This window comes from Anomaloglossus baeobatrachus, chromosome 8 (assembly GCF_048569485.1).
Source record: "Anomaloglossus baeobatrachus isolate aAnoBae1 chromosome 8, aAnoBae1.hap1, whole genome shotgun sequence".
Lineage (NCBI taxonomy): Eukaryota > Metazoa > Chordata > Amphibia > Anura > Aromobatidae > Anomaloglossus > Anomaloglossus baeobatrachus.
Window position 1 is genome coordinate 70,059,982 of NC_134360.1, and position 21,952 is coordinate 70,081,933.

General features: G+C 50.9%; 1 protein-coding gene across 1 annotated transcript in view; it reads right to left on the bottom strand.

Moving 5' to 3' along the window:
• TNRC6B (trinucleotide repeat containing adaptor 6B) overlaps positions 1–21,952 on the bottom strand; it is a 189,137-nt gene that overhangs the window by 104,669 nt on the left and 62,516 nt on the right. Inside the window, exon 5 of the mRNA XM_075321778.1 lies at positions 732–3,149. Coding sequence (XP_075177893.1) covers positions 732–3,149 — 2,418 coding nt within the window. The remainder of the gene's footprint in view (positions 1–731; positions 3,150–21,952) is intronic.

The window sequence follows — 21,952 nt, forward strand, 5'->3', positions numbered from 1 at the left end:
AAAGACTTCACTAGGCCATATTCAGGCCAATTTCTGCCCAGAAAACCACTGATCGACCACATATGAGTCAGTCAGCAGTAGTTTATACCTGTTCACATGCTCCCTTTCACTGTGCATGATGTTGGCAGCACATCCCCTTCACACAGGGAGATTGTGCCGCCAACAAATTATCAGCCAGCATAATTATCTAATCGTCCAGTAGACAAGCGTTGCACTGGTTTCTGGGCTGCATGTATGCATGGGGCGAATGCTTAGGAACAAGTGTCCTAAATGCTTAGAAAGTCTACAGGTCCGTATACTACTCTGTGGTGAGGGTGGTGTATAGACCCAAAGGTTTACTATTGAGCCTGCACTTGAGAGTGAGGTTTTGGGTTATCGGTGTGGGTCTCAGGACATGGACCCCCAATAATCAGCAACTATTTGCAGTGCATTTGTATACATCTAGCTATAAGTATGACAGTTTTATGATTATTCATTCTGGTACCATTACACCAAAGCACGCTCCATGGTGCGGATTTGTGGAATAAACCTGTGTCACACCAATTTGCAGTTCTCAGCCTCCCTGTAATGGATATAAAGATACTCACTGCTTCAAAAAATACTCAACTACCAATGGTTAAAAATCAAACTCTAGGCCTGTAGACAAATTATTTGTGAGAACATCTTAGAATAGACATGAAATATACAGATGGTACATTTATAATACTTCAAACTGATGGATTTACACATACCTGATGGCGCTGCCTTGTTGGCTACTGGCCCTGGCATGCCCTGCTCCCGTGGCATTTGCCCAGGGTTTCCTTGCGCATTCTTGTCCCACAAGCTAACATTCTTGTAATTGTAACTGCTAGGATCTCCCCAGGCCGCTGTACCATCATCAATGTCTATTTTACGTCCAATGGATTGCGGTGTTGGCTCTTCCCAGCCACTTGGCTCTTCATCCTTCGACACTGCAGGGTTAGGACCACCTTTCCATCCTGGGTTGGGTGGTTGTCGCCCATTTCCAGGTGTTGGAGCCTGAGGGCCCCAAGAGCCAGAAGACTGCGCAGCCGGGGTAGCTTCTTGCTGCTTGTTCCAGGGAACAGGAGGCCTGGGTGCTTCTCCCCAATTACCTCCTCCGGGAGGCCTTTTACTCTCTTCCCAACCACTCCGAGCAGTTGGGTTAGCGTTTGCCCCATTACCCCAAGAGCCAACATCATTCTGCCCTACTTCTCCCCAGCCAGAGGAAGCTTTGTTTCCTGAACCATCCCAGCCAACAGGGCCTTTGGGTGGCTCCATGTCCTCACTGTTGCTTCCTCCCCATCCATTCTTTCCGGCAGACCATCCACTTCCAGAATTAAGTTGTCGATTGCCCCAACCTTGCTCATTACTTGAACCATTATCATTGTTCCATCCAGGACCCGCCTTTTCCTCTTGTCGTCCACCAACCCCACCCCCATTTCCCCCAGCCCCAGCACCTCCAGCTCCACCACCCCAACCAGATGGGCTATTTTTATAGTCATTCCAGCTAGTTGCTTTGGTGTCCTTCCATTCCTGACCAGATGAAACCGCTGCAGGGGATTCTCCCCAACCAGACTTATTTTGATTGCTTTGGCTGGGGGCTTCCCCCCAACCCCCTGAGCTCTTTGCTTGTGATGTATTTTCCCAGCCTTCAGTGCCACGGTCTGCTTTACCGTCAGGTCGAGCTGTAACTTCCTCTGAATCCCATGCTGCATCTTGCTTTATCTGGGTTTGACCCCAGCCCGTGTTGGAAAGTACTCTAGGATCCAAGTCTGTTCGATTCAGCATCGTCTGCAAGACAGCCTGACTATCTGGGAGAGTAGATCTATGTGAACGCCTATTACAGGAGTTCAAGCTGTCTCCACTACCCCCAGCCTTGGGGTTGCTTCCAGTGCTTTGCCCACCCACCTCACTTCCCGCAGAGCTGGGAGATCGGCCCCAGCAGGCCGAAGATGACGAATTGCCCTGGTTCTCGGATAGTGAATGGCCCTTCTGATTGTCCCATGCTCCAGTGCTAGAATTTCCTTGGCTTGAACCCCCCCAATCTCCAACTTTTAAGTCCTCTTGTCCAGACGGCTGCTTCCATTCTCCCTGAGACACCCCACCTGCCACCATTTTGTTCCCTTCACCCCACTTAACTTCACTGGGGTCCGCCTGTGGGCCATAACCCCAAGAACCATTTCCACCACTTTTGCTGTCCCAAGAATCTCCCCTGGACCCATTGGGTCTATGAGATGAAGACACTTTCCTTGCATCCTCCCTCTCTCGTCCATTATTTCCAGAATTGCCATGTCCAATGTTGGCATCTCCTGTGACAGACTGACCCCTTGCTGTCCCCCAAGTGCCCACCCCTCCATTCTTTCTTTCTCCAGTGCTTTGAGCAGAGAGGTCAGAACCTCGGCAGGCATCCCCCGCCCCAAAGGCAGATCCCTTGTTGTCAAGGGGATTTGAAGAATTTGAGTTCGTAGAGTTAGTGTTTCCATTTTTTGGTCCGTCAGTGTGATGGGTTGTTGCCGGCTCTCTGCCTGAGGCTCCAAAACCGGCACCCGCATTTTCCATCTTTGACTGCTGCTCCCGAGAGGATGGACCCGTGGGGCCAAGCTGTGCGCTGGAGAAGCTGCCATCTGGCTCTGGGTTCCCTTTCCTGCCGCTTTCCTGAACCAGGGCTGGCCAGGCCGCCGGGTTGGTATTTGGGTTAAAATTGCTGAAACTAGAGGCAGGTCCCGTTCTTTCAGACCCACCCATGTTCCTCCAGTTTCCTAGTCTATTAACGCCCTCTGTAGCAGGGTTGGAAGACGGGACGGGCTTAGCCTTGGGGTCAGCTTTCCATACCCCCTGAATACATTCACTGCCAGGCTGCTGCTGTTGTTGTTGGCCTTGGCCCCCCCTTCCTTTGTGATTAGTGGCGCTTCCTTGTGGGGGACCCTTCTCCGAGGCTGGGTTCGAGGCACTGTTGTTGTCTGTGGCGTTGTCGGAAGGGGGCTCTGCGTCCACGCCGGCTATGCAAGGCCACTCTTCCATATCCGACCCGTCTACAATCACTTTGTCCCAGGCGTGGGGAGGGTTTGCGTTAGGGCCGCTGCTGGATGGGGCTCCCGAGCCCCAAGTGGAATTTGCATAATTTGAAGTAGCAGCTGCGCCTGACGAATCTAGAAAAAAAAAAAAAAAAAAGATTCAATTAAATTCAATAAACCAGTACGTATTAAACACTATTCTATAGATGGGTCAAAAATAGCTGCAATATACTTTTTTCTACAGCAATTGAGCAGGTATACTAACTAGGTGCGGCAGAATTCGGTCCAAAATTCTGAAGCACATGCCACGTGGCATGTTTATTAAAGTGTTATGCAGGACTTTTACATTGATGGCCTATTCTTAGGACAGGTCAAATATCTTATTGGTGGAGGCGTGGCACCTTCCTCGATCTGCGGGGCTGCACTATAGTGGCCACGGACGGAAGTCACTCATTCGCCCCCTACTGCTTTGAATAACGGGAGGACGTGCAGCATACGGTCGTGGCCACTATACAGTTGAATGGGACAGTCAATTCTGCAACTGAGCGCATCCAAGCTATGCAGACATTAGGAACAGCTAATCGGCAGGAGTTCCAGGTGTTGCATCCCCATCGACCAAATATGAATGATCTAACCTAAGGATAGGTTCTCAATGTAAAAGTCCTCAACTCCTTTAAGGCTATGTTCACACAGTGCATGTTTTATTGCGTTTTTGAGGTCAAAAAGAAGCACCAAAAAGCATGCATTTCCCTCCCTCAGCAAAGTCTATGAGATTTCTATTTTGCTGTCCACACTGGGCATCTTTTTTTGTCTGCATCTTGGCTGAGTTTTTGAAGATGCAGCATGTCAATTGCTTCTGCATTTTTCCAGCATTTTTGAGTCCTTCAGTCAATAGATTTGACTTAAAAAAAAAAAAAAAATGGTAAAAACGCATGCGTTTTTGCCACGGGTGTGTTTTTTGGGGCCAGAAATGCTGCTTCTTTGTGGCTAGAAAAGATACACTATGTGAACATAGCCTGACAGTTTCAGACATTAGCAGCACCTCTTTCAGCCTAAGTTTATGATGACAAGAAAACAGACAGGATTAGCAATTTTTTTCCCCAAATATTCCCTATGAAATAAGTTAATGAGAAAAGCTAAAAATCAGCCCTAAATCACAATAAATAAAAATCCACCGCATATTATCACTGATTGCTTAGAAGAATATAGAAGAAAAAAAAATTAATCCGAAAAAAAAAAAAATTACAAAAAAAAAAAAAAAACAAAAAAAACGGCAGGTTGTCCACTACTGAAGTCAACCCCTTCTCAATCTCACTTTCCCCATAGTAAAATAATACCTATATACTCAAAACCAGTGCCACTCCAGCGATATCTGCACTGCATCTCCTGGGGATTGCGTGACACAACGTTCCACAATCCGTGCGACCAATCAGAGCTGACTTTACTCAATCATCATTCGGACAAATGAAGACATCCGGAGGAAGTGGGAGCTGCAGCAGCTCTCACTTCCTCCAAATGTCTAATTTAAACCAAAAGAGGGGAGAGAGCAGCCAGAGCAGATTAGCCACAGGGATCACATGACATTATGTTACGCAATCCCGGGGATAGGAGGAGCCGACACCACTGGAACGAAGGCGAGTACAGAGGTGGTGTTATTTTACTGGGAGGAAACTGATTGGGAAAGGGTTGTCCGAGTAGGGGACAAACCTTTAAGAAAAATAAAAATGGTCCTACTAGCACCCAAAGTTGTTAAATTGGTAGGATTTGGGCAGCACAGAAAGGACGTGTAAAAAGCCGTATTGAAGTTCAGCAGTACCCCTGATGGTTCTTGCTGATGCATCTTACAAATATACCTAAATTAAAACCATATACATCCTATACATGATTCCATAAAGGAACGTATACGATTTACAGATGAAGTAAAGCTTCTGATCAAGAGGGTAAAAAGGGCCATGCTGCATCCTAAATGGCAAAGGCTTGCACCAAGTTTAACCGGCCCGTAGAAACATCAATAATAAATACAGTGGATCCTCGGTTTACGAATAACTTTGTGTAACTTGGTGTGCGAGTATTTCGCTATACGAGCAAAGCTTGCTGTAAATTTGTAACTCAGTTTACGAGCAAGCTTTGCCGTACGAGCAAATACTCACCGCACACACTTCCGGTTCCATACTTTAACCGCGCTCTGACCCGCTCTTGCAGTCCACGCGCGCGCGCACACACACACACACACACACACAAACAAACACAAACACGCGCACGCGCACGCACCTTACTTTCCGTTCCCTCGCTGACCTCCGGATTCTTATAGTCCGTTGGTACAGGATGTGTATTGGGTAACAATCGCAACAATGCAGGAACTTCTGCTGTCAGCCGCTACTCAAAGGCAAGTGGCTCATGCCTTTGACGTCAGCGCGCTGGGAGCGGAAGGTCTGGCATCAGTCGCTTTGGTTACCCGATATACATAATGTACCGGCGGACTACAAGAACCAGGAGGCCGGCGACGAATGGAAGGTAAGGTGAGCATAATATGTGTGTGTTTTTGTGTGTGTTTTTGTGTGTGTTTGTGTGTGCGCGTGTGTGTAATGGCACAATAGGGGACCAGGATGGGACATTGAACAAGTTGTGGAACGAATTGTCTGAGCTTCCATTATTTCCTATGGGAAATTTTGCTTTGCTAGACGAGTAACTTAGGCACACTCCCAGAATGGATTGGTCTCGTAAACCAAGGATATACTGTAATAATAAAGAAACAGGAAGGACAAGACCCTTGTATTTTTGCATTGCAGGTCAATCTCAGCAGGTTTGCACACAAAATAAAGCCTGGTAATGGCTTTGCTGCCAATACAAAACACAGATTTAAAACATTTTTAGTAAATTAACCTTTCCTTGCTTTTGGTTTCTTAAGAAAGAAAAAACAATTCTTGCATATAGTAAAATTGTGCATGTAGATATCTGCTCGGCTACACGACAGATTCTCTACAAGCACACACATCATCGGAGAGCTGTTTCTGTTTCCACTCTGAAGGATATAAGCCAAGTTTTTGGACCTACATAAGAGTCTACAGATGTCTGGACAGAAGTCTTGGACACCACAAGAGTTGCCCCTCAAGAGGCCTCAATACGTGAAAGAGATTCTTACAGCCTGAAAAGCTATTCCAGAACACCATGTACACTGCTAGTTTTCCACAGAAAGGGGCCTTTGTGTTCCTGAAGAGACCCTGCCACATTCAGAGAAGACTATGCTCCTATTCCTTGTCCTGAACGGATTTAATACATCCTACATCGCACCGCTGCTGCAAAGCTACAGCGGACAATTCCCTAACCTATAGCCTTTATCTACAATTTGTCACATTTATGGAGCCACAGAATAAACGGACATTATGTTTTATCCACACCCAGTCATAATGATATACATTAGGAAAAAAAAAACAAAGTGTTTCCCACCAGTGGCTCTTGGTTTCCCGGCATGTGCCTCCCAGCTGTGTGCACAACCACATGGTAAAAGCCAGAAGTCACATCCCACTTGTTTTCAATCTTCGATACTTCGTGTGGCTCATCATCTCTGTTATATCATTGTCATTTTGCATTCTGTCTTAAAAGGGAACCTGTCGGAAGGTTTTAGCCCCCATAGTGTCACCACTGCCTGATCATTCCCTTCCTGCAGTGGCCAAAGGTGTCCTTAGTAGTCCCAGATGATGTGACTTTTTCATTCTTCTTACTGTTTTTCCACCTGCAAGTTAGCACTCGGAAGTTTTTACCCCCCCCCATCAATCCAACAATATATCAAACACTTACAAGTTGTGCAGTACAGTCCAAAAATCTAAGAAGTAAATCAGGACTGTGTAAAAGGGCTAATGCCGCGCTGCCATACAGGAGAGGAAACTCCAGGAAAATGTGATGGTGATATTATTAACCATGCGTTTTGGAGATATCATCCGATGTGATTTTGACCTGATCAAGGAGATTACCGTATTTTTTGGATTATAAGGCGCACTTTTCCTCCCAAAAATTTGGAAGGAAAATGTGGGGTGCGTCTAATAATCCGAATTTATCCTACCGGGGGAGGTGTAGAGGGGTCACAGGTGATGCTGCGGGCAGCAAGCGATGAGCTGCAGGATTACTGCAGACTGAAGCAGGGGCGGCGCGTGTGCAGATGGGGGCTCAAGAACTCCTCTGTGCACGCGCTGCCTCCCTGTAGTGAACTTAAGGAAAATAGCGCCTGGAGGTGGAGCGTGTGCAGATAAGATCTTGGCTTGTAAATGAGCCGAAAGCTCCATCTGCGCATGTGCCAACTCTGGGCGCCATTTCTTTGAAGTCCTCATGGCACACAGTTTCTGGATGATCCTCCTGCCTCACACCGCCCGCAGCATCACCCTACTGCAGAACCGCCCCTGCCTCACCACCACAACAACCCCCCTTTCGGTAAAGATACCATTGGATTATAAAACAGACCCCATTTTTTTTCCCCCTCTAAATTTGAAGTGTGTCTTATAATTCGGTGCATCTTATAAAACAAGAAGTACGTTACACCTCCGAAATGTGTTCATAAAATCACCAAATTTTCTTTACGGCAGAGCAGCATTTACCTTTCCACGCAGTCCTGAATTTACCTTCCACGTGGGGCTGCAGCAGCTGTGATTTACGCATATTTTCACGCAGTTACGCTGCGTTCTGCACCTCAGCGTAACTGCATGCATCCTGCGTCCCCAGCACAATCTATGGAGATTGTGCCTAATCCATGCCCACGTAGCGTATTAGAACGCAGCGCATCCAGAGCGCATGAAATCGGCTTTTTTTTTTTTTCATTACGGACGGTTTCTGCAGCAATTTGAAGCCCACATGTGCTGTTCAAATCGCTGCAGAAATTTCTGCAGGGACAGAACGCAACGTGGGCACATAGCCTCAGTGGTTGTGACTCTCAGCCCTTCAAGGTGAGCCTTTCTCAGCGCTTTACTCCCTTCCTCTCACCTGGATAAGACCCAATTTGCTCTCTTTTGGCTTCCAGCTTGTTTTAAGAAGTAAAATCAGACATACAACGTACAAATATAAAGCCAGCTTTACACCTTACAATTAGGTGTGCGATCTCGTATGCGATGTGACACGCCCAGGTCGCAAATGCGATTGAATGAGATTGCACGTAGGTCGTTCATTTGCTGTCACACGTGCGTTAGTAGTCTATGTTAAATTGATCAATTTTGTGTGCGATCCTTTAGATCATGTGTTCTGTGACGTATGCATTGGGCACCCTTTTTTTTTTTTATTTATTGACTTGCCAAGCGTGTGTAATGTGTAGGGATGCGTTTTTACTATGTCATCTGCCATTCAGCTCTGCTACATGGCCGCTGACAGCAGCCACAGACAGCCATGTAGCAGAGCTGAATGGCAGATGACAGCAGCCACAGACAGCCATGTAGCAGAGCTGAATGGCAGATGACAGCAGCCACAGACAGCCATGTAGCAGAGCTGAATGGCAGATGACAGCAGCCACAGACAGCCATGTAGCAGAGCTGAATGGCAGATGACAGCAGACACAGACAGAGCCGCACTGTCAGAATGAACTCGGGTGAACCTCACCCGACTTCATTGTCATGCTGCGGCTCTGTCTGTGTCGCGCTCTGATTAGCGGTCACCTGTGAAGGACTCACCGGTGACCGCTAAACTCCTGAGTAAGTGAATTGAGCAGCCCTCTCTCATACTCACCGATCCCCGGCGCTGCACGGCATTTACACTGCTCCGGCGGCTTTTACTGTTTTGAAAAAGCCGGCCGCCCATTAAACTATCTCGTATTCCCTGCTTTCCCCGCCCACCGGCGCCTATGATTGGTTACAGTGAGACACGCCCCCACGCTGAGTGACAGGTGTCTCACTGCACCCAATCACAGCAGCCGGTGGGCGTGTCTATACTGTGCAGTGAAATTAAATAATTAAAAAGAAGGGAATTTTGTTACTTACCGTAAATTCCTTTTCTTCTAGCTCCTATTGGGAGACCCAGACGATTGGGTGTATAGCACTGCCTCCGGAGGCCACACAAAGCATTACACTAAAAAGTGTAAGGCCCCTCCCCTTCTGGCTATACACCCCCAGTGGGATCACTGGCTCACCAGTTTTAGTGCAAAAGCAAGAAGGAGGAAAGCCAAGAACTGGTTTAAACAAATTCACTCCGAAGTAACATCGGAGAACTGAAAACCATTCAACATGAACAACATGTGTACCCGAAAAACAACCAAAAATCCCGAAGGACAACAGGGCGGGTGCTGGGTCTCCCAATAGGAGCTAGAAGAAAAGGAATTTACGGTAAGTAACAAAATTCCCTTCTTCTTCGGCGCTCCATTGGGAGACCCAGACGATTGGGACGTCCAAAAGCTGTCCCTGGGTGGGTAAAGAAATACCTCATGTTAGAGCTGCAAAGACAGCCCTCCCCTACGGGGAGGCAACTGCCGCCTGCAGGACTCTTCTACCTAGGCTGGCGTCCGCCGAAGCATAGGTATGCACCTGATAATGTTTGGTGAAAGTGTGCAGACTCGACCAGGTAGCTGCCTGGCACACCTGTTGAGCCGTAGCCTGGTGTCGTAATGCCCAGGACGCACCCACGGCTCTGGTAGAATGGGCCTTCAGCCCTGATGGAACCGAAAGCCCAGCAGAACGGTAGGCTTCAAGAATTGGTTCTTTGATCCATCGAGCCAGGGTGGCTTTGGAAGCCTGCGACCCTTTGCGCTTACCAGCGACAAGGACAAAGAGTGCATCCGAGCGGCGCAGGGGCGCCGTGCGGGAAATGTAGATTCTGAGTGCTCTCACCAGATCCAACAAATGTAAATCCTTTTCATACCGATGAACTGCATGCGGATAAAAGGAAGGCAAGGAGATATCCTGATTAAGATGAAAAGAGGATACCACCTTAGGGAGAAACTCATGAATGGGACGCAGCACTACCTTGTCCTGGTGGAACACCAGGAAAGGAGCTTTGGATGACAGCGCTGCTAGTTCAGACACTCTCCGAAGAGACGTGACCGCTACCAGAAAGGCCACTTTCTGTGAGAGTCGAGAAAGTGACACATCCCTCAGAGGCTCGAAGGGCGGCTTCTGGAGAGTAACAAGGACCTTGTTTAGATCCCACGGATCTAACGGCCGCCTGTACGGAGGTACGATATGACAAACCCCCTGCAGGAACGTGCGCACCTGAGAAAGTCGTGCTAGACGCTTCTGAAAAAACACGGATAGTGCCGAGACTTGCCCTTTAAGGGAGCCGAGCGACAAGCCCTTTTCCAACCCAGATTGCAGGAAGGAAAGAAAGACAGGTAACGCGAATGGCCAGGGAGATACTCCTTGTGCAGAGCACCAGGATAAGAAAATCTTCCACGTTCTGTGGTAGATCTTAGCAGAAGTGGACTTCCTAGCCTGTCTCATGGTGGCAACGACCCCTTGGGATAATCCTGAAGACGCTAGGATCCAGGACTCAATGGCCACACAGTCAGGTTCAGGGCCGCAGAATTCCGATGGAAAAACGGCCCTTGGGACAGTAAGTCTGGACGGTCTGGTAGTGCCCACGGTTGGTCGACCGTGAGATGCCACAGATCCGGGTACCACGACCTCATCGGCCAGTCTGGGGCGACTAGTATGACGCGGCCGCAATCGGATCTGATCTTGCGTAACACTCTGGGCAAGAGTGCCAGAGGTGGAAACACATAAGGGAGCCGGAACTGCGACCAATCTTGCACTAAGGCGTCTGCCGCCAGAGCTCTTTGATCGCGAGACCGCGCTATGAAGGTCGGGACCTTGTTGTTGTGCCGAGACGCCATTAGGTCGACGTCCGGCACCCCCCAGCGGCGGCAGATTTCCTGAAACACGTCCGGGTGAAGGGACCATTCCCCTGCGTCCATGCCCTGGCGACTGAGGAAGTCTGCTTCCCAGTTTTCTACGCCCGGGATGTGAACTGCGGATATGGTGGAAGCCCTTTCCTCTACCCACATGAGAATTCGCCTGACTTCCTGGAAGGCTTGCCGACTGCGTGTCCCTCCTTGGTGGTTGATGTATGCCACCGCTGTGGAGTTGTCCGACTGAATTCGGATCTGCTTTCCTTCCAGCCACTGCTGGAAGGCTAATAGGGCAAGATACACTGCCCTGATTTCCAGAACATTGATCTGAAGGGTGGACTCCTGCTGAGTCCACGTCCCTTGAGCCCTGTGGTGGAGAAAAACTGCTCCCCACCCTGACAGACTCGCGTCTGTCGTGACCACTGCCCAGGATGGGGGCAGGAATGATCTTCCCTGCGTTAATGAGGTGGGAAGGAGCCACCATAGCAGAGAATCCTTGGCCGTCTGAGAAAGGGAGACTTTCCTGTCTAGGGAAGTTGTCTTCCCGTCCCACTGGCGGAGAATGTCCCATTGAAGTGGACGCAGATGAAACTGCGCGAACGGGACTGCCTCCATTGCTGCCACCATCTTCCCTAGGAAGTGCATGAGGCGCCTTAAGGGGTGCGACTGACCCTGAAGGAGAGACTGCACCCCTGTCCGTAGAGACCGCTGCTTGTCCAGCGGAAGCTTCACTATCGCTGAGAGAGTATGAAACTCCATGCCAAGATACGTTAGTGATTGAGTCGGTGCCAGGTTTGACTTTGAAAAGTTGATGATCCACCCGAAAGTCTGGAGAGTCTCCAGCGCAACATTCAGGCTGTGTTGGCATGCCTCTTGAGAGGGTGCTTTGACAAGTAGATCGTCTAAGTAAGGGATCACCGAATGACCCTGAGAATGCAAGACTGCTACCACTGCCGCCATGACCTTGTTGGAAACCCGTGGGGCTGTCGCCAGACCAAATGGCAGAGCTACGAACTGGAGATGGTCGTCTCCTATCACGAAACGTAGGAAACGTTGGTGCTCTGTAGCAATCGGCACGTGGAGATAAGCATCTTTGATGTCTATTGATGCAAGGAAATCTCCTTGAGACATTGAGGCAATGACAGTGCGGAGGGATTCCATCCGGAACCGCCTGGCGTTCACATGCTTGTTGAGCAGCTTTAGGTCCAGAACAGGACGGAACAAGCCGTCCTTTTTTGGAACCACGAAGAGATTGGAGTAAAAACCTTGCCCTGCAGAGGAACAGGGATCACCACTCCTTCTGCTTTTAGTGAGCCCACCGCCTGCAGAAGGGCATCTGCTCGGTCGGGATGTGGGGAGGTTCTGAAGAACCGAGGCGGAGGACGAGAACTGAATTCTATCCTGTACCCGTGAGACAAAATGTCTGCTACCCACCGGTCTTTGACCTGTGGCAGCCAAATGTCGCAAAAGCGGGAGAGCCTGCCACCGACCGAGGATGCGGAGGGCTGAGGCCGAAAGTCATGAGGCAGCCGCCTTGGAAGCGGTTCCTCCGGTTGCTTTCTTGGGGCGTGACTGAGCCCGCCAGGAATCTGAGCTCCTTTGCTCCTTCTGAGTCCCTTTGGACGAGGAGAAATGGGTCTTGCTGGAGCCTCGAAAGGACCGAAACCTCGACTGCCACTTCCTCTGTTGAGGTTTGCTTGATCTGGGCTGGGGTAAGGAGGAGTCCTTACCCTTGGATTGCTTAATGATTTCAGCCAATTGCTCACCAAACAGTCTATCTACAGATAGCGGCAAGCTGGTTAAACATTTTTTGGAAGCAGAATCCGCTTTCCATTCCTTTAACCACAAGACTCTGCGCAAGACAACAGAGTTGGCAGACGCAATTGAGGTACGGCTTGTAGAGTCCAGGACAGCGTTGATAGCGTAAGTCGCAAACGCAGACATTTGCGAGGTTAGGGACGCTACTCGCGGCACTGCTGGACATATGATAGAGTCCACCTGTGCCAGGCCAGCTGAAATAGCTTGGAGTGCCCACACGGCCGCGAATGCTGGAGCAAACGACGCGCCAATAGCTTCATAGACAGACTTTAACCAAAGGTCCATCTGTCTGTCATTGGCATCTTTAAGTGAAGCCCCATCTTCCACTGCAACTATGGATCTAGCTGCAAGCCTGGAGATTGGGGGATCCACCTTTGGACACTGGGTCCAGCGTTTGACCACGTCAGGGGGAAAGGGATAACGTGTATCCTTAAGACGTTTGGAGAAACGCTTATCTGGGTAGGCATGGTGTTTCTGGACTGATTCTCTGAAGTCAGCGTGGTCCAGAAAAGTACTCAGTTTAGGCTTGGGATACCTGAAATGGAACTTCTCCTGCTGTGCAGCTGCCTCCTCTGCAGAAGGGGCTGGGGGAGAAATATCCAACAGTCTATTGATGGCCGCTATAAGGTCATTTACCATGGCGTCACCATCAGGAGTATCCAGATTGAGAGCGGTTTCAGGATTAGACTCCTGATCACCCTCCTCTGTCTCATCATGTAGAGACTCTTCTCGCTGAGACCCTGATCCGCGTGATGACGTGGGGGGTCTCTCCCAGCGAGCACGCTTAGGCTGCCTGGGACTGTCATCTGAATCAGAGCCGTCAGGCTGAGATGCCTGGGACCCCCTTGAAGCACTGATTAACTCCAACTGAGGGGGACCGGGGAACATTGAAGCAGCAGTGTCCATGGACTGAGTAACTGGCCTGGCCTGCAAGGTCTCTAGGATTTTTGTCATAGTGACAGACATCCTGTCAGCAAAAACAGCAAACTCTGTCCCCGTCACCGGGACAGGGTTCACCGGCGACTCTGCCTGGGCCACTACCACCATAGGCTCCGGCTGACGAAGTGGTACAGGGACCGAACATTGCACACAATGGGGGTCATTGTAACCTTCCGGTAGATTAGCCCCACAAGCGGCACAAGCAGCGTTCACAGCCTGTGTCTTGGCACCCTTGTGTTTTGCAGATGACATGTTGTCGTCTCCTCAGAGCAATAGGGGTATACAGCCAAGAAGCGACCTTACAGTGCAATATATATAGATATATCTGGTACAGGAAAAAGTACACCAAATAACACTGTGGCACTAGTGGGGCCAGCACGAATGTGCTGCTTACCGCCCGCTTAACGCGGGTTTGTGGTCGCCAGAAATCCCTTGTCTGGGTCTCCCAGAGCCTGTGTCCGTTCCCCAGCCAGACTGCATGCAGGAATGGCTGCCGGCGTCTCTGTGGAGGAGGGGCGGGCCCTGGGTGTGCTCAGACAAAAAGCGGGAAACCTGCGTCCCACTGTGCCCAGTGAGAGGGCTGGAGCATGTAAATAAGGCTCCAGCCCTCGGCGCTGACGATTGCACAACGCCTGTCCCCTTCCCTGATTGACAGGGAGGGGGCAGGAACGAAGCGGAGCTAGGCCGCAAAAGCCGGGGACTAGATTTATAAGCGCCGCCGTCGTAAAAGCACGGTCGGCGCTAAGTCCCCGGCGCACTACAAGTCCCAGCCGCGCCGCCGCTCCCGGAGCGGCCGGCGCGGTAGTTTCCAACACAAAGTCACTCAGCCAAGCTGCAGTGACTCAAACCCCAGCGCGCAGCGCTACTGTCCCCGGCGCACTAGCACACCCAGCAAGTCTGGAGTGTGCGCGGCCAGTCCATAGGGGGACACAGAGTACCTGAATGTTGCAGGGCCTTGTCCCTGAACGGTACCCCGGCTACTTATCCAGCTGGTTCAATGGGTCTGTGGACGGAGCCCGGCCTCAGGGCTTGGAGGCCGGTAAGATCCCACTTCCTCAGAGCCCCTCAGGGGGATGGGGAAGGAAAACAGCATGTGGGCTCCCGCCTCCGTACCCGCAATGGGTACCTCAACCTTACAAACCGCAAGTGGGGTGAGAAGGGAGCATGCTGGGGGCCCTAGTATGGGCCCTCTTTTCTTCCATCCGACATAGTCAGCAGCTGCTGCTGACTAAACAGTGGAGCTATGCGTGGATGTCTGACCTCCTTCGCACAAAGCAGAAAACTGGTGAGCCAGTGATCCCACTGGGGGTGTATAGCCAGAAGGGGAGGGGCCTTACACTTTTTAGTGTAATGCTTTGTGTGGCCTCCGGAGGCAGTGCTATACACCCAATCGTCTGGGTCTCCCAATGGAGCGCCGAAGAAAAACGGCGTGCGGTCCCCCCCAATTTTAAAACCAGCCAGATAAAGCCATACGGCTGAAGGTTGCTATTCTCAGGATGGGGAGCTCCACGTTATGGGGAGCCCCCCCAGCCTAACAATATCAGTCAGCAGCCACCCAGAATTGCCGCATACATTAGATGCGACAGTTCTGGGACTGTACCCGGCTCTTCCCGATTTACCCTGGTGCGTTGGCAAATCGGGGTAATAAGGAGTTATTGGCAGCCCATAGCTGCCAATAAGTCCTAGATTAATCATGTCAGGCGTCTATGAGACACCTTCCATGATTAATCTGTAAATTACAGTAAATAAACACACACGCCCGGCGTACTCCAAGATGGTCCAGCGTCGCATCCAGCGCTGCTGCATGGAGGTGACCGGAGCTGCAGCAGACACAGCCCCTCCTGTCAGCTCCACACAGCAAATGAAGACAGCCGCGCGATCAGCTGAGCTGTCACTGAGGTTACCCGCTGTCACTGGATCCAGCGGTGGATGCAGCGGTGGCCGCGGGTAACCTCAGTGACAGCTCAGCTGATCGCGCTACTCACCGCCGCTCCTCTCACCTCCACGCAGCAACTGAGGTGAGTAGCGCGATCAGCTGAGCTGTCACTGAGGTTACCCGCGGCCACCGATGCATCCACCGCTGGATCCAGTGACAGCGGGTAATCTCAGTGACAGCTCAGCTGATCGCGCGGCTGTCTTCATTTGCTGTGTGGAGGTGACCGGAGCGGCTGTGTCTGCTGCAGCTCCGGTCACCTCCATGCAGCAGCACTGGATGCGACGCTGGACCATCCTGGAGTACGCCGGACATGGAGGGCTTTTTGGGGCTGATTAAAGTGGTTAACCAGGGAATGTGTTTGTGTTTTTTTATTTCTAATAAAGGATTTTTTCGGGTGTGTGTGTTTATTTACTGTAATTTACAGATTAATCATGGAAGGTGTCTCATAGACGCCTGACATGATTAATCTAGGACTTATTGGCAGCTATGGGCTGCCAATAACTCCTTATTACCCCGATTTGCCAACGCACCAGGGCAAATCGGGAAGAGCCGGGTACAGTCCCAGAACTGTCGCATCTAATGTATGCGGCAATTCTGGGCGGCTGCTGACTGATATTGTTAGGCTGGGGGGCTCCCCATAACGTGGAGCTCCCCATCCTGAGAATAGCAGCCTTCAGCCGTATGGCTTTATCTGGCTGGTTTTAAAATTGGGGGGGGACCGCACGCCTTTTTTTTAAATTATTTAATTATTTATTTCACTGCACAGTATAGACACGCCCACCGGCTGCTGTGATTGGGTGCAGTGTGACACCTGTCACTCAGCGTGGGGGCGTGTCTCACTGTAACCAATCATAGGCGCCGGTGGGCGGGGAAAGCAGGGAATACGAGATTGTTTAATGGGCGGCCGGCTTTTTCAAAACAGTAAAAGCCGCCGGAGCAGTGTGAATGCCGTGCAGCGCCGGGGATCGGAGATCGGTGGGTATGAGAGAGGGGGTAAGAGGGACAGACTGACAAGGACAGAGAGAGAGGGACAGAGATAGTGACCGACTGACAGAGATTAGTGAATGACAGACATTGTGAGGCGCTTCAGAACGCAGCTTTTCAGCTGCGCTCTGAAGCAGACCTTTTTTAAGCTGCGGTGCAGAGCGCACACCTGCGCACATAGCCTCAGACATCAAAATCGTATGAGGGATGTCACACGTTACAATTCACTAGGTTCGTGCAACAAAACGTCCAATGTATGAGGAATAAACGACGTGTATGTGATCACCGTATTTTCGTTCAATCTTGATTGCACGTAGGTGTCACACGCAAATACGTCACGAACGATGCCGGATGTGCGGCACTTACAACTTGACCCCAACGACGGATTGAAAGATTTATTGAAGCGTGTAAAGCAGGCATAACAGTTCCACCATCCACTCCAGCCCTCCCACCTTTCATCCCGCTCATCAAATTATATGATATTGACGTAGGAGACAGAATCCAATTGCCAGTGGCTTTAATGGTCTCTGAAGCAAACATCACCACAAGACCTTGAACTGTCAGTCAAGCATCAATAGTTTGGCTTTGCAGCCACTCCACATCATTCACCTAATCTGTAGCGAGCGGATGTGGAACTTTTTATTTCAATTATACTAAGGAAGAAGACTGCAGGTCCGGGTGACACTATCGGGAGCAAAAACCTTCTGACAGGGTGCTCTTAATTTTAAAATATTATTGGTGGATTTAACCTGTCAATGATCCCATGTGTATGGAGACGCCTCTATGGTTCCCATATGACAAATGGTGGGGTAGAGGTATTGCATATACTTAGATGGTTGATGCCTCACATACTTTTTATAAAAATTAATATAATGTAAACCTCTCTGTCAAACTTTTTAGAATATATGTTACTCCACGGTCTACTATCCATGTGGCCAAACTATGTCTCAGACCTCATGAGGCACCTTACACACCTTTGGGGTATAAAGAAGGGAATTTTGTTTACTTACCGTAAATTCCTTTTCTTCTAGCTCCTATTGGGAGACCCAGACAATTGGGTGTATAGCTACTGCCTCCGGAGGCCACACAAAGTATTACACTTTAAAAAGTGTAACCCCTCCCCTCTGCCTATACACCCTCCCGTGCATCACGGGCTCCTCAGATTTGGTGCAAAAGCAGGAAGGAGGAAACTTATAAATTGGTCTAAGGTAAATTCAATCCGAAGGATGTTCGGAGAACTGAAAACCATGAACCAAAAGAACAATTCAACATGAACAACATGTGTACACAAAAGAACAACCAGCCCGAAGGGAACAGGGGCGGGTGCTGGGTCTCCCAATAGGAGCTAGAAGAAAAGGAATTTACGGTAAGTAAACAAAATTCCCTTCTTCTTTGTCGCTCCATTGGGAGACCCAGACAATTGGGACGTCCAAAAGCAGTCCCTGGGTGGGTAAAAGAATACCCCGATAAAAAGAGCCGACAACGGCCCTCCTCTTACAGGTGGGCAACCGCCGCCTGAAGGACTCGCCTACCTAGACTGGCATCCGCCGAAGCATAGGTATGCACTTGATAGTGTTTCGTGAAACTGTGCAGACTAGACCAGGTAGCCGCCTGACAAACCTGCTGAGCCGTCGCCCGGTGCCGCAGTGCCCAGGACGCACCCACGGCTCTGGTAGAATGGGCTTTCAGCCCTGAAGGAATCGGAAGCCCAGAAGAACGGTAGGCTTCAAAAATCGGTTCCTTGATCCACCCAGCCAAGGTTGACTTGGAAGCCTGCGACCCCTTACGCTGGCCAGCGACAAGGACAAAGCGCGCATCAGAACAGCGCAGTGGCGCCGTGCGAGACACGTAGATCCGGAGTGCTCTCACTAGATCTAACAAATGCAAATCCTTTTCACATTGGTGAACTGGATGAGGGCAAAATGAAGGTAAGGAGATATCCTGATTGAGATGAAAAGGGGACACCACCTTAGGGAGAAAGTCCGGGACTGGACGCAGAACCACTTTATCCTGGTGAAATACCAGGAAGGGGGCTTTGCATGACAGCGCTGCAAGCTCTGACACTCTTCGGAGTGATGTAACTGCCACTAGAAATGCCACCTTCTGCGAAAGACGTGATAGAGAGACCTCCCGCAGCGGCTCAAAAGGTGGTTTCTGAAGAGCCCGTAGAACCCTGTTGAGATCCCAGGGTTCCAGCGGACGCTTGTAAGGTGGGACTATGTGGCAAACTCCCTGCAGGATCGTGCGGACCTGCGGAAGCCTGGCTAGACGCTTTTGAAAAAACACGGAAAGCGCTGATACTTGTCCCTTGAGAGAGCCGAGAGACAAACCCTTGTCCATTCCGGATTGAAGGAAGGAAAGAAACGTGGGTAAGGCAAACGGCCAGGGGGTAAACCCCTTCTCAGAGCACCAGGCTAAGAAGATCCTCCAAGCCCTGTGATAGATCTTGGCAGACGTTGGTTTCCTGGCCTGTCTCATAGTGGCAATGACCTCTTGAGATAACCCTGAGGACGCTAGGAGCCAGGACTCAATGGCCACACAGTCAGGTTGAGGGCCGCAGAATTCAGATGGAAAAATGGCCCTTGAGACAGCAAGTCTGGTCGGTCTGGGAGCGCCCACGGTTGACCCACCGTGAGGTGCCACAGGTCCGGGTACCACGACCTCCTCGGCCAGTCTGGAGCGACGAGGATGGCGCGGCGGCAGTCGGACCTGATCTTGCGCAACACTCTGGGCAGCATTGCCAGAGGAGGGAATACATAAGGCAGTCGAAACTGCGACCAATCCTGAACTAAGGCGTCCGCCGCCAGAGCTCTGTGATCCTGAGACCGTGCCATTAATGCCGGGACTTTGTTGTTGTGCCGAGACGCCATGAGATCGACGTCCGGCGTTCCCCAGCGGCAACAGATCTCTTGAAACACGTCCGGGTGAAGAGACCATTCCCCTGCGTCCATGCCCTGGCGACTGAGAAAGTCGGCTTCCCAGTTTTCTACGCCCGGGATGTGAACCGCGGAGATGGTGGAGGCTGTGGCCTCCGCCCACAGCAGAATCCGCCGAACTTCTTGGAAGGCTTGACGACTGCGAGTGCCGCCCTGGTGGTTGATGTACGCGACCGCCGTGGCGTTGTCCGACTGTATGCGGATCTGCCTGCCCTCCAGCCACCGATGGAACGCCTTTAGGGCTAGATACACTGCCCTTCTCTCCAGAACATTGATCTGAAGGGAGGACTCTGTCGGAGTCCAGGTTCCCTGAGCCTTGTGGTGGAGAAAAACCGCTCCCCACCCTGACAGACTCGCGTCCGTCGTGACCACAGCCCAGGATGGGGGCAGGAAAGATTTTCCCTTCGACAGAGAAGTGGGAAGAAGCCACCACTGAAGAGAGGTCTTGGCTGCCAGAGACAGAGAGACGTTCCTGTCTAAGGACGTCGACCTCTTGTCCCATTTGCGGAGAATGTCCCATTGGAGTGGACGCAGATGAAACTGCGCAAAGGGAACTGCCTCCATTGCTGCCACCATCTTCCCCAGGAAGTGCATGAGGCGCCTCAAGGGGTGTGACTGGGCCCGAAGGAGAGATTGCACCCCTGTTTGCAGCGAACGCTGTTTGTCCAGCGGTAGCTTGACTATCACTGAAAGAGTATGAAACTCCATCCCGAGGTAAGTCAGTGATTGGGTCGGAGTCAATTTTGACTTTGAGAAATTGATGATCCACCCGAACCCCTGGAGAGTCTCCAGAGCAACGGTCAGACTGTGTTGACATGCCACCCGGGAGGGTGCCTTGACTAGAAGATTGTCTAAGTACGGGATCACCGAGTGGCCCTGAGAGTGTAGGACTGCCACAACGGATGCCATGACCTTGGTGAAGACCCGTGGGGCTGTCGCCAGGCCGAAAGGCAGTGCCACAAACTGAAGGTGTTCGTCCCCGATGGCGAAACGCAGGAAGCGTTGATGCTCTGGAGCGATCGGCACATGGAGATAGGCATCCCTGATGTCGATTGATGCTAGGAAGTCTCCTTGGGACATCGAAGCGATGACAGAGCGGAGGGATTCCATGCGAAACCGCCTGGTTCTCACATGTCTGTTGAGCAATTTGAGGTCCAAAACGAGACGGAATGAACCGTCCTTTTTTGGCACCACGAATAGGTTGGAGTAAAAACCGCGACCACGTTCCTGAAGGGGAACAGGGATCACAACTCCTTCTGTCTTCAGAGTGTCCACCGCCTGAAAAAGCGCAACGGTTCGCTCGGGGGGCGGAGATGTTCTGAAAAAACGAGTCGGAGGACGAGAGCTGAACTCTATCCTGTAACCGTGAGACAGAATGTCCCTCACCCATCGGTCTTGGACATGTGGCCACCAGGCGTCGCAAAAGCGGGAGAGCCTGCCACCGACCAAGGATGCGGTTTGGGGAGGCCGAAAGTCATGAGGAGGCCGCCTTGGAGACGGTGCCTCCGGCGGTCTTTGGAGGACGTGACTTAGACCGCCATGCAGAAGAGTTTCTCTGGCTCTTCTGTGGCCTGTTGGATGAGGAGGATTGAGATCTGGCTGAGGGCCGAAAGGACCGAAACCTCGCTTGAATTTTTCGTTGCTGAGGTCTCTTTGGTTTGGGCTGGGGTAAGGACGAGTCCTTTCCCTTGGATTGCTTAATAATTTCATCCAATTGCTCGCCAAACAATCGGTCGCCAGAAAAAGGCAAACCGGTCAAGAACTTCTTGGAAGCAGAGTCTGCCTTCCATTCGCGTAGCCACATGGCCCTGCGGACTGCCACCGAATTGGCGGATGCTACCGCTGTACGGCTAGCCGAGTCCAGGACAGCATTCATGGCGTAGGATGAAAATACCGACGCCTGAGAAGTCAAAGACGCCACTTGCGGAGCAGAGGTACAGGTGACCGCATTAATCTCAGACAGACAAGCTGAGATAGCCTGGAGTGCCCACACTGCTGCAAAGGCTGGGGCAAAGGACGCGCCTATGGCTTCATAGATGGATTTCATTAGGAGCTCGATCTGCCTGTCCGTGGCATCCTTGAGCGATGAACCGTCAGCCACTGCTACTACGGATCTAGCCGCCAGTCTAGAGACTAGAGGATCCACCTTGGGACATTGAGCCCAACCCTTAACCACGTCAGCGGGGAAGGGGTAACGTGTGTCATTAAGGCGTTTAGTAAAGCGCTTGTCCGGGAAAGCCCTGTGCTTCTGGACAGCATCTCTGAAGTTAGAGTGATCGAAGAAAGCACTCCGAGTACGTTTGGGAAACCTAAACTGGTGCTTCTCCTGCTGTGAGGCCGACTCCTCTATAGGTGGAGTTGGGGGAGAAAGATCTAGCACCTGGTTGATGGACGCTATAAGGTCATTTACTATGGCGTCCCCTTCAGGTGTATCAAGATTGAGAGCAACGTCAGGGTCAGAGTCCTGGGCTGCGACCTCCGCCTCATCCTCTAGAGAGTGCTCAAGCTGAGA